General features: G+C 50.2%; 1 protein-coding gene across 1 annotated transcript; it reads left to right on the plus strand.

Annotated features, from left to right (window-relative positions):
* The first annotated feature begins 568 nt into the window (after window positions 1–568).
* Window positions 569–12,218, plus strand: VTCN1 (V-set domain containing T cell activation inhibitor 1). Its single transcript, XM_074156693.1, has 6 exons — window positions 569–600; window positions 5,480–5,544; window positions 7,057–7,404; window positions 10,170–10,448; window positions 11,133–11,294; window positions 11,973–12,218. The coding sequence occupies exons 1-5, from the start codon at window positions 569–571 to the stop codon at window positions 11,252–11,254; spliced, it is 846 nt and encodes a 281-aa protein (XP_074012794.1). The 3' UTR covers window positions 11,255–11,294; window positions 11,973–12,218.
* The last annotated feature ends 610 nt before the right edge of the window (window positions 12,219–12,828 follow it).

Raw genomic sequence — 12,828 nt, forward strand, 5'->3', positions numbered from 1 at the left:
AAAGAGGCTGTTGCTGAACCTGTATGGCTCTGACAGCACTGCTGAGCCTGAGGAGCCTCTTAGCACAGCACACGGGGCTGAGAAGGGGCCCTGCAGGTGGGGCTCCTCTGTCAGTTCCAACAGGAAGACCAGAGATTTTAGCAAGGATACCCGAGCTAGTCCTGGATATAACACAACCCACTAGTGATGGGTGAGCTGTGGATTTACACGGGAGGCTGCTGCATGCAGACCCAAGGATTAGCTGGCTACCAAATCATGAGCTGTGGTGGGTTCTTTTGTTTCAGACCAGACATGTTTCTTTAATGGGTGGTGTAGGAGGTCTCTCCTGTTGCCCCAGTGACTAACCAGGCCTCCCTGCTTTTGACTGGCCTGGTGGGGGGAGCTGAGATGCTCACTGCTTCCTCATTCCTGAGAGTTCACTGCTCGGGCTCACCACTCCTTAGCTGAGTTCAGTTATTTAAGCAGAACAGCCTGGGAGAATATATCATGCGAAGGACGGGGGCTGTGCTGAACAGTGTGGGACCTTCGGGCACCTGGTGTTTGCCTTGTCTTCATAGGTGCTGTGACCATGGCATCCCAAGGCCAGGTCATTTTCTGGAGGTATGGTATTATCTGCATCTGCTTTGGGAGAGAGGAGGGAGGGAACTGCATTTTCCAGATGACTCAGCTGTATCACCTTGCTGCCAGGAGCTTTCAAGAGACCAGTTCTTTGCAGCTTGACTGTAATTCTGCACTCACCAGTATGGCTTCTTTTATACAATCAGTAAGGCCACATAGCTGTCAGACACCCATGTGCAGGTCATCAACTGCAGCCACGATGGAGATTTGTGTCCAAGAAATTCTGCATGGCCAGAATATGCCACCTGAGGTTTGAATGCTATTGTAGGTCAGTGTATTGATGGCTAGAGAAAGGCTCTGTGCTCCTGCTGTTGTTGGTTGAAGTATCAATGGCTTGAGGGAGGGTCTACGTTCCTGCTGCTGGCCCTCAGACAGTCACTTATGTCTCCATCACGTTGGTATGCTGTGGGGAGAAAGGCAGAAGCTGTCCTAAGGCAAGTTTCCTTGCAGGGTGGGCCAGGAGTAAGAGCTGGGAAGGTGTGCAAGCTGGTTTGTTCCTCTCATTTCAATGAGTTTCTTTCCTTTGGAGCTACTGACCAAGTCATGGTGAACTACATTCAGAAAAAGAAGTATCGTGGGGAAGGCTGTAAAAATACTTATATCTTTATGTCCTGATTAGTTGAAAATAACCTCCACCAGATTGCTAAATTAGTTGGCAAACTTGCTTCAGCCTCTGGTGAATGTGGACCGGGGTTGCATCTAAACCTGACTGCTTGAACCACCAACAAGCTATGTCTCTTCGTCTCAGGTGTGAGCTCTTCCAGGCTGGATAGAGGCAGAGGCTCCGGTGAGGTGTGTGAGACATCCCTGTTTGTGCTGATTCTGTCAAAAAGGTTTTGGCTGTTACGAGTATCTGTCCCATCCGAGCTGAACAGCAGTGGGGAGAAGGACAGTCCACAAGTAAACAAAAGAGACCTCTCTCGCATGAGCTGTGCTACAGCTTTCTCACATGGGGCATCAATTAAGTGCTAAACAGTAATATTAACTGTACCTTTTCACTGACAAAAGTGAAATCACAGTTTAAATATCCACTGGGCATCATAATTCTCATGCATCTGGAATTCATGTAATAACTAGCTCTGTTATTCTCAAGAGGTAGCCCAGCTGGCTTTTGTCAGGGAAATGCAATAACTGATGGGTGTGAAAAAATGAACACCTACCCCTTGCTACTCTGGGAACCATCCTCCAGCTCTGCCAGTACCTCTGCCTGCCCTGGGTGGCTGCATGCAGCCAGACGGCAGCAGGTTACTGGAAGCAGCAGGCTTCTTCAAGGCCACTGGCCCCTTCAGGGTAATTTTGAAATGCAAAAATAGCCCAGAGAGAGGGGGGAATTTTCCAGGAAGCTTCAGAGGAGCAGTGGGAGGTTTCTGTTTATTTCAGGAAAACAAACAAACAAACAAACAAACAAAAGCCCCAAACCAAAACAGCCCAAAGAACTAAACAGAAGTGCTGAGAAAAGTGGAGCTCTGCAATTATTAACTGCTTTTTGGAATGGAAAACCCTTCCTTTTGGGTTACCCCTGCCCTGCTATTTCCGCAGTAAGCTTTGATATAAGGAGAAAGGCAGGGGACCTTCAGTCTCTTAATCTTCCAATTTTTTTGATCCTCACACCTCTAAGCCCATTACTGAGAGAAGGCTTACTCTGCCCGGAGCCAGAAATCAGGAGGATGAAGCCTCTGCCATCTGTCACAGCAGGGCTACGAGCCTCTCTCTGTCCCCAGGCTGTGCTCGGCAGCATTCAGGCTGCCCAGAGTTGCAGGCAAAACCCCATTTGGTTGGTCAGGAATGGGACCACAGAAAAGAGGATAGGATGCATCCCACAGGCTGCCAAAGTGTCACCAGGAACCATGGGCGGTGTCAGGGTTCCCACTTGTGCAGCCAGCCCCAGCTGTCTGTGTCAGTCTGTTGTCACGCCTCTGCAACGCTGGAAATACAAGGGGTGCTGATGCACAGAAAATTGCGTTTCACTTGAACTGCTGGACTGGGCTGTTGCGAAACACAGCTACCATCAGCATGCGGCTGGGTTGCCAGCTTCCTCTTGTTTGCCTGCACTCTGGATCGACTCAATACACATGGGGGGTTGCAGGGAAATTTTTTTAAGGCCCTTGGATATCACAGTTTCTGTGGAGGAAACTCCAAAGGGCTTGATTTCCCCTTGTCCTTGGCAAGGGGTGTTCAAGTGGGCAGTGGCATCCGTGTACTCAAAATTGCCATCCCCCCTATAACAAATGAATGGCTTTTTCCATCAGCCCTGTTGCTGCCTTGAACCAGGGGTGGGAAGCACTTCTCTGGATGCAAAGCTAGCAAGTCTCTGCAGCTATGGGGGAAGGTGGCACCAGCAGGGGACAAAAGCGTTGGTGCTGGCCCATTTGTGCTGATTTGTGTTTCTGTGTGAGCGAACTGAGGATGGTTTTGCCTGGCACAGTGCTAGGGCAGAGGCGTGTTCAGGCCAGACGGTCCTTTCAAGGTTGCACCTGAAGTTTTCAGGGACTGCACAGGAGGGCATCCTGGCTGCTTGTCCCCTGCCATACTCCCTCTGGCATTTATCAGTGAAATCCTCTGTAATCTGCAGGCAACATCCCTTGGTTCCCAGCAATTTCTCCCCTGCCCACTCTTGGGAAGAAGGATTTTAATCTAGAGGCGTAAGGGTGAGTCACAGCTGCTGTCAGGCAGCGTGGCTGACACTTGCTCCAGGCATATGTGCTGTGGGTCTAAGCCCATGCTTCCCAGGCGTGAGAGCTGAGGTTGATCATGGCAACCGTGGCTGAGTTTATAGCAACTATCTCACTCTGGGATCAACTCTGTAGAAATTAGTGCAGCTCCTCAAGGAGGCAGATATTATTCAGCATATGCAAGAGGCTCAGTGTCTGCCCTGGAACAGGAAAACACAGAGTTGTCCCACGGTGAGCCTAGGTGAGACCCATAGGTTGAGCCCCATACGACTTGACAAGCCTCTGCAGGGAGGTGTCATGCTGCAGGATCCACATGAGCCAAGGAATGAAGTCCCCATCCCACAGGCCCCCAGGGGAGGTGGTGGTTGGGTCCCCAGTTGCCCCATGCCTGTGGCCAGAGGATATCTGCCACTTTCTTCCCCGACAGGGTCAGCTGTGACTGCAGCTGCAGGGCAGTGGGAGGGGGCAGGCAGAGAACTACTGTCCACCCTGGTCATGAGTGAAAGCTGGTGAGAACAGGGAGGAAGCCAAACACACGACACCTCTCAGCTCTGAGGGCATCTAGGCAGGGAGGGCTTGGTATGGATGTGAACATATATATGGACTCATATGAACCTTTATACGGACTTACTGTATACTGCTGGTGAAATACACAGTTCTGATCCCTTCTCCTGAGCACGCTGGCATGTGCAGACAGGGCTTCTCAGACAACTTACCACTGGCTTTAAGGAGGAGGATGGAAGGGAGGTGGTGGGAGGGCAAGCAAGCATTCTGCAACATCTCCCCTCCTCTCCATCCCCTCTTTCAACCCATCTTCCCTTTCTCCCTTCCCTGCTGCTCCCTGCAGGAGGGGCTTGTTCACATGGTGCAATTCCCTAGCGCTCCATATCAACCCTGTGATCGTGGCATCTGCGGTGACTTGAGGCGTGATAGTGCAAGTAACTGGTGCAGGCGCACTTTAATGCTGGGAGGAGTTTGCAGTTCTACGGACACCGATGGGCTCTCGGGTGGGAGGCTGCCCAACGTGTTGGGAATGTGTATGCTGTAAGACAGCAAACGCTGCTGAAGTGGAGAGCTATTTTTGTGTGGACGGGAGGGCCGTGACATCTCACAGTCTGGTCCTGCCTGGGGACCAGATGGGAAGCAGCAGCTCAGGAGTTTCTTTGTACAACGGGGTAAAACAAGCCCCCTGAACACTGGTGCGGCGTGGCCACTGTTGGTGCCCATGCCTCCTGCAGCGCAGCTCCCTCCAGTGCCCTGCCAGGCTTGGGAATGGGGTAAAGTCCTCTGTGAGGACCTCCTGCAGCTCTCTGGGCTTCTCCTCTGACAATACTGAGCAGGGCTGAGGCTGTTGGGCATGAGCATGTGAGCTCATGCCCCAGGATGTACCTGTGGGTTTTTGTGAGGAGCTGCTTCATGGCTAGCCCTGGTGGGGAGCTGAGATCACTGTCATAACCCCCAGTCCACATGAAAATGTGCCCAGGACCACGTGTGACAGCTCCACTGGCTGTGGTGGGAGCTTGCATCTGGCCATGCTTATGGGTCTGTCCAAGCTGGGGCTGTGCCCGAGAAGGGTTGTGTTTGGCAAGGCTTGAGCTGTGCTGCTCTGTGCCAAGATGCCTGTCACCTCCTCTGCCGGGGCTGTTCTGCCTGTGTGGCTTGGCAAGTGGTCCTTTCCTCCTCAGTCTCTCATTCAACAGCCCCTTAAAAATCCGTGCATGAGGATCCCAAATGTGACCAGCTCACAAACCTGTCCCTATTTTCAGCCCCCTCCTGCCTGCTCCCTGGCTCATACTCGGTGTCTCCTGGGGTCAGTGGCCTGTCTCAGTGCTCGGCTCACATCCCTGGGCAACTGGTCCCTCACAAATGCCAGCAGGGACTGCCCAGCTCGCTTATGCATTGGGAGATGCAAAGAGGAGTATCCTCCACTGGGACCCACTGCCTCCTCCCAAGGACAAAGCCTGGGTCTCCTCTCCTCCCACCCCATGGTCTCCTACCTTTGATGACAAGTGCTTACCTCATCACTACTGTGGTCATGTGCTTCACTGGTCCACCTTGCTTTAGGTTTGTGGCTTACCCGCCTTGACCTCCTTCCTGCCGGCAAGCTCTGCAGACATGCACTGTAGGCGTGGGGTGTGAAAGGAGGTGGGCTGTGTGGTAATCTTGTCCTTTCTTTTTTCCCCAAATAGCATGACTACAGTCATTATCATCCTGGCTGTGGTGATTGCCCTGATCATCGGGTTTGGTGTCTCAGGTATGTGACCGCTCAGATTTCTCCCTGTTACCAGCAGGGCGATGAACTTCTGCCCTGCCACTGCCTCCGCGTCTCCATCCTGTGCATGGGCTGAGGTGTGATCTTGTGTGGAAGTGCCACCTACAACCCTTTAATGAAGGCTCACTTTATAAACTTTATCTACCAGATGGCTGAATTAAGACTGCACAGGTGACTTCAGTTCTGGCCTTTCTCAACAAGGTATCGCTCCATGGGATTAAACCACAAGGAGCTGTGCCCTCCTTGGAGACTGTGAACTCTTGCAGGTTTTAAATAGTGCAGAGATTTATACGCACACACACATGCACACACATGTGGTCAGGGTGGGTTAGAAGACACCAGCACTTGGCACGCAGAGCTGAGTGAGGAAATCTGTGTTGGCTCTAAATTTCTGCAAAAATTTGTCAGCGGAACGGCCCCAGGCTGCAGCAGCAGCTGTGCACGCATGAGCCCTGGTGCTGTGGGACACCTCCTTTTTGCCCCGGGAAATGTGTTCCTGGTCTATGCTTTACCAGCAGAAATTAAGGGGTTTTGTTTGATTGGTAGGTTTTTAGTTATCTGGCATGTCAGCAACTGAAATGTTCAACTCCGTTTGTTGCTCCGTTGTTGTGGAAAGCTGGCTGAGGCAAGGGATCGATAAGTGTAGCACAGCCTGTGCTGCTGAAATTTCTTTGGGCTTGGAGCCCTAAACCTACAGATACAGAAAGTCCTGCACATACTGTCCTCCTTCTCCCAGATGGGAGGAGACGATGGTATTTATTGCGAAGTCAGGCAGCATCTGCCAGGATGGGGCACATTCCCCTGCATCCTCAGAGAGAGCAAAAATATGTCACTTTGGTGTTGGCCAAAATGCAACCTCCTCGGGGTGTGCTAAGTGAGGACAAATTAGGGAGAAGCTGCACGGGAAAGAGGACCCGGCTCTGGGAAGAAGCTAATTCTCAAGCTTACTGGTTAGAATTCAACTTGAGAAGTGATATGTGTCCCCAGGGAAGGGGAGTTGGACTAGATGATCTCTAGAGGTCCCTTCCAACTCTGACAATTCTGTGATTCCGTGAAAGAAAACAGTTTGGATTCCAGTGAGGGTGAAGAGCAGCCTCTTATTTCTTTGCCAGCGTTACGCTTTGCAATCACATTTATATTGCATAAGGGAGGTTCTGACTAAGAAAAGACACAAAAATCATGCTGTTCTGGCAGCTGTAAAGAGAAAAATCCCTGATACATATAAGAAAGAAAGAAAACACCATGCAAATTCTTCTCAAACAAATAAGAGGGGCAACTCTTTGAAGCACACTGTCTGCTAAAGAAATGCTCCTGCACTCTATCTTGGTATATAAGCCATGGGAGTTGACTTCTGCACTGGTAGCTGCTGCTGCCGCTCTTGGGATGTGCCAGTGCCCGTTCAGCCTCAGGGCTGGTGCATGAAAGCCACAAGTCTGGCCTTTTTCTACACTTGCTGCCTCACTTTTCTCATGCTGTCTTGCTTTCTCCTTACAGGAAAACGCTCCATCAGTGTGACGGCACTGACGTCTTCAGGGAACATTGGCCAGCGCGGCGTCCTGGGCTGCACTTTTGAGCCTGACATCTGGATGGGCAGCATAGAGATCCGGTGGGCCAAGGCAGGAGTAGCTGGGCTGGTGCATGAGTTTAAAGGTGGGAAGGACCACCTGCAAGAGCAAGATGCGTCGTTTCAGGGCCGCACGGCAGTGTTTGTGGACCAGGTGATTGGTGGCAATGCTTCCCTGGAGCTGAGGGACGTGCAGCTCTCCGACGCCGGCACCTACCGGTGCTCCGTCACCACAGCCAGAGGGAGCGGGGCAGCAGTGCTGCAGTACAGGACGGGAGGTGAGGGGTATGAGGAAGAAAATCCTGCTGCAAAACACATGCTAACATGGCTTGGTTGGACCTACTGATGCTAGAGGCTCTGTGAGTGGCACCCACTCCTCCAGCAGCCACCATCAGGTCACCATCAGGCCCTGAGTAGGACTGGGATATTCTTTTTGGCTTTTCCAGAGGTGTTTATGGCCTTAGCCACTCTTTCAACATCATAGTTCCAGAAAAAAATCTTATTTTAATGCTCTCAGTTATCTTTTTTATTCGATTTACCACATGTAGTCTGCCAGCTATATAACTGACCTACCAAGAGCCCCTAAGAATGGGAGTAGCTAATTGATCTTATAAAGGTCCAGATTTTATACCTGTTAAAGTGATAGCTTTTTCTCTCTAGATTAAGATGTATCTCCAGCTAGGAAGGAGAATTGCTGCATAGTAAAAATTGTAGCCTATTTCATGCCTTTTTTCTGTTTTTCTAGTATCTTCAGTTTTTAAAAATAAGTAGCAAAGCAACAAACCACACAAATCACAGTTATCTGAAGTATTATATATTTGCTAGAGTTAATCGTTCACCTCGTTATGAGCCAACCTCAAAACATACACAGACACAGACGAATTTTCAGTTGCAGGTGCTTAATTCTTCTGAAACCTCTGGGCTTTGGCCATCATTTTCACCACTGGCACAAAGCAGTATGCTCCTATTGAACTCGGCAGCACTTCACCCATTTCTGTCACCTCTGGGTCATTCTAATGAAATTGTGGTGAGTTACACTGACTATACAATGGGGATAATGTGAGCCTGCACGGGTAGGTGGTCTTAGTGTTTCTCTGTCTGGCTTTTGCTGGCACCCCTGAGGTCCCAGCATACCCCCTGAACTCAGAGCTGGCACAGTAGAGTGAGTCCATGACCTCCCAGGGAATGTTTCTAAGGTAGCCAAGGGGATTGTTAGAAAGGAGGAAAAAAAATCTTCATGATTTTCCATGAGAGATCTGGAAACCACCAGGTTTGCACACTCTTCCCAGTGAGATGACTTTGGATGCAGTAACAAGTCACGTCCCAAAGGGTCACCTTGTGTTGGAGACTCGGGGTCTGCAGAGGCCTCCTGCAGACTGCAGTCTTTGCACACTCTTCCTCCCCATTGTGACCAGCGTTGCTGCCCAACAGCTCAAATTGGGAGAGGAAAAACTGTCAGACTTCTCCAAGTCAAGGAAATGCAGTTTTAGGAGAGGTGACCACTTATGTGGTGAGGCCAGATATACCGGCAGCCCAGCTGGGGTGTCATCTGTGCTTCAGGCCAGTCATAGCAGGACAGTAGTGACCAGCAGAGCTCTTGAATGAGACAGGCTGCTTTTCTGCAGGTCCAGGCTCCTCCTTTGGCCCAGCAGAGCCAAAGCAGCAGGAAACGGGCACCAGCTTCTGCGCAGAAGCTTGTGACAGATGTCTTGGAGAAGCAGCCGCTTCCCCGTCTCACTTGCAGGGAGTCCGTCTTGAGGCCAAAAGGCAATATTAGATTTGATGTGGCAGGAACATCTGCCCAGTGTCGTTTCACAGTCTCCCGTTTCTTATTGAAAGCGTGTTTTCTGCCCTGTTGTTGTGTGAACCACCTCCCCAAGAAGTGAAAGAAAGGGAGCTGGGCTCACAGGCCTCTTATCTTGGAATGGCAAGGATGGAAGAACTACTTGGACCACAGTAGGTAACAGCAAGGCCAAAGAGTTTTGGCTCGTGTGTGACACATGCTTATGTCCCGTGGGGATTTGGTCTCCTACCCTTCCTTGGAACCTTATGAATCTGCCTGCTTTTGTGGTGTTTGATTCGTTGTTTAAGGTAATCCACACAGAAAAAGCATTAGAGAGAAGAGGTGAAACACTGCATTAGGTTTTATTTCCATTTAAATGGGCAAACTCTGCTCTCCTAAAAAGTAAATATAGAGAGGTATGCTTTTCTAGGAAAGCAAGACTAATAAAGGTTTATTTGAGATGGCCTTGGCTTTAAAACACAGCTGAGTTTGCAGTGAGCTTTAAACGTTTTGTTTAATCCCAGCACGTTGGCCTAAATACTGTAAACTCAGGCCACACCTTAGTCTGCCCTCAGCCCCAGCAGGTGAAAACGGAGCTTCCCTTGGCTGCAGCCCCATTTAGCGTGAGAGACACATCAGGAAGCGGTAGGTGTTGGTCAGGCTCCCTTCTTCGTCAGCAGAGAGGGTGAGTCATCTCCCCACCACCACCTCTGATAACAGCAATCATTTTTGGCATGCCTCTCCCTGCCGAGAATAGCAGGTGCCTCCTCTCAGCCACCCGCCTTCAGCAGCGGTGAGCAGAGCCGTGCCGGCTGCGGTTCCTGCCCAGGGAAGCCGGGGGTTTGGCAGACACGGGCAGCCTCAGGCTGGCCAGGTCCTGAGCCCAGTCTCCCCTGGGAGCTCAGGTGTACAGGAGCTCTTGGGAAACGCTTGCTTCATGAGCCTGGGACCCAGTTCATAACTGTTGAGCAGAATTACTTAAAGACGCTAAAGCTGTGCCATGACCTCAGCAGATGTCAAACTGGACTGCCTTGTCCTAGGAGTCTTTAGATCCCCTGTAGTCAGCCCCTCTGTAGCCCAACCTGTACACGCCTCTTTCTGAGCCTCTGTGTTCCGTTTGGCTATGTGCGGTGCTGCGATGCTAAGCACCAAGTACCTTAGAAATTCCTGGGACTGACAGGCAGATGCAGTTGGGCGTTTCGTGCCCAGTTTCTAGACATTTGCCTTTTTCCGACTCTCTTCCCTTTTCCCCTCCCAAAGCCTTCAGCACCCCCAAGGTCCACGTGGAGAACAGCAGCAGCGGGGACACGTTGCAGTGTGAAGCACCGCGCTGGTTCCCTCGACCCACCGTGCGCTGGACGGCCTACAGCGATGCCGGGGAGTACCTGCCTCACGTTGCCAACACCAGCTACGAGCTGAACGCTGAAAACATCACGCTGAAAGTGGTTTCCTTTCTTCACAACATTACCGCTAACGCCACCTACACCTGCGTGATTGAAAACAACATTGCCAAGGCTACAGGCAACATCAAAGTGACAGGTAGAGTTTAACACCACCCAGACACCACAAGCAGGGGGAGAAGAAGAGTTTAAGCAGTGTGCCTGTGTGTGCTGGGGTGCTCCTGCAGCACCCGTGTCCATTAAGGAAGGGACCGAAACTCATGGTTAATCCAAGCCCCTCTCTCCGTCCCTGGGATGGAGGAAAGGGTCTGTGTTTGGTCCTGCTATTTCAGATGTTTTTCACAGTAACAATTGCTCCCTCGGCACGGGGACAGAACTGCCAGGGAGCGAGAAGGAAGGACACACTTTAAAAGAATAAATTCTTTGAATGCTAACCAAAAACCAACCAACCAACCAAACCCCACAACTTCTGACACTTTCTTTAGCCAGTTCAGCTTAGGTCCCTTTTGTGTACCAAACCAGCAGGCCCCTTTAGCTGTTACTAATGACAATCTCTGACTCCAGCCCACCCTCTTTCTTTAAAAAGCCACCTTATTCACAGGAAAGCAAGCTTTCCAAAAAGCCTGCATATCTTTTTTGTGTTCTACATGATAAGGATTGTAGCTCTTCTGCTGTGAGGGTTTTGTAGCAGTGGGTCTCCAGCACAAGATGCAGGGTCTATATCAATATTCAGAAAAATGGGGAGGAATAAATATACACACTTGTTTTGCCTTCCCTGCTGCATTCCCCATCGTGGTAGCCTCTCACTATTCCTCTGCTACAGATTTCAGCATTACAAGGGGGACTGACTTGCAGCTGGTGAACCTGAACACAGAGTCGGTGTCCTCCTCGCTTCCAGCCTGTCACTGGATGCTCCTGCTTCCCCTGTATCTGCTGTCGATATAAAGCCTCTATAGAACAATCAGAAACACTGCCGGACCTGGAGGTAAGCTTGGAAGGGGAAACTCATAAGCATATATGCTCGGTACAAGTATACAGAAGCAGACTTATTTCAAGCCTGCCAGAATGGGAGGATGTGTCTTTGCCCTGTGCCTGTCCTTTCTCCATCACCAGCTTTAGGCGGGGCGCAAGGCTTGTCCTTCCTGCAGGTGCCCTTCTGGCTTCTCCCATCACTTTTTGCAATTTTAGAGATTCTTCTCTTACACCGCTGACCGTCAGCTCTTCCCCTCGTTCTCTTTTCCTTCCCTGCTAAACCCTCTCTGACCCAAAAGACAGATGCCTTGCTTGCTGCTCTGTGCACCTTCTGAACCTTGGCTACAGTTCACGGCTGCAAGGCAGGGTGGACTTTTTCCTCCCCCTCCCCATGAGGCCCGCTGCAGCACAAGCCTTGCTTGCACCCGCTTCACTCAGACAACTCCACTGCAGAGTGCAGCACCTCGAGTAAAACCTGGTAGGAATACCTTGAGGAGGGCTAGAGGGAGCTGCCAGCCTGAGCAATCCCACCTAGACCTGGCACAAGGAGGGCTGTAGCCAGCCAAAGCACAGGACAACTGCCTTTAGTATTCATCAGCTTTGGCTTTGGGTGGTAGACTCCAGAGGCAAACTGGTGATGGAGAGCTACAGAAAATCAGCTAAAAGGAACATCTCTGTCTTTTCAACACAGAACGGTAACACAGCTACCCTGACAGCAGGACATACTTCACGCTTTCCTCCTTCGTGGGCTGAGAACTTTAAGAGCTCCTTCCAGTTCCAGAGCATGTAGTAGCGCAAACACAAAGCTAGCTGATTTCTCTCTTGCGTTGTTATTTCTTACCCATGCCAACAAACAGGATCCTTTGTTTGGCTTCAGAAAGAGCGAGGAATGCGATAAGGAGAGTTGTGTAAATAAAGGAAAAAATCTGATCATAGGAACGAGGTGTGTTTTCTTGTCTGAAGCAACCCAGTGACCAGAACTCTGATCATGGGCAGAAGAAGCTCAGAGACAAACAGGAAAAGGGTTTCCTGCAATACGTCTGAGAACCGGTCCTTCAAACTTGGGAGTACTAAAAGCAAGCAAATCTTAATTCCCCCTAAACAGATTTGATTTGCCTTGGGATTCTCTGAATGTACTAACAAAACTGTAAAGGAGAGCGCCAGTTAATCTATTCAGTCTTCTCAGAAGACTACAATCAAACTCCCCTTTGAAAAAAGACATTGTGAATGGCAAAACAGCGATGGGTTAGAAAATAGCTAACAAGCAGGCTTGGAACAAGTGTTAGGTCTTCAACCTGGCAAAGGCAAACAGTGTGTCTGCAGTCCTATATGAGGACCCATGATTGCATTTGTAATGTGAAATAAAAGAGGAACAGTGTGGCAGCAGACAGAAGACTAACATTCATAATGAGGAGGAAAAGAGGGTGATGGGTAAGATACTACTGGAAAGTTCAAATTCAGAAGTAAACACAGTTATTAAACATAGATACAACTATAGAGACAAAATCACCTTTTTTGTTTTTAAGCAAGTCTCTGTTATCTGGCAC

The sequence above is a fragment of the Numenius arquata genome, chromosome 1 (genome assembly GCF_964106895.1).
Source record: "Numenius arquata chromosome 1, bNumArq3.hap1.1, whole genome shotgun sequence".
Classification (NCBI taxonomy): domain Eukaryota; kingdom Metazoa; phylum Chordata; class Aves; order Charadriiformes; family Scolopacidae; genus Numenius; species Numenius arquata.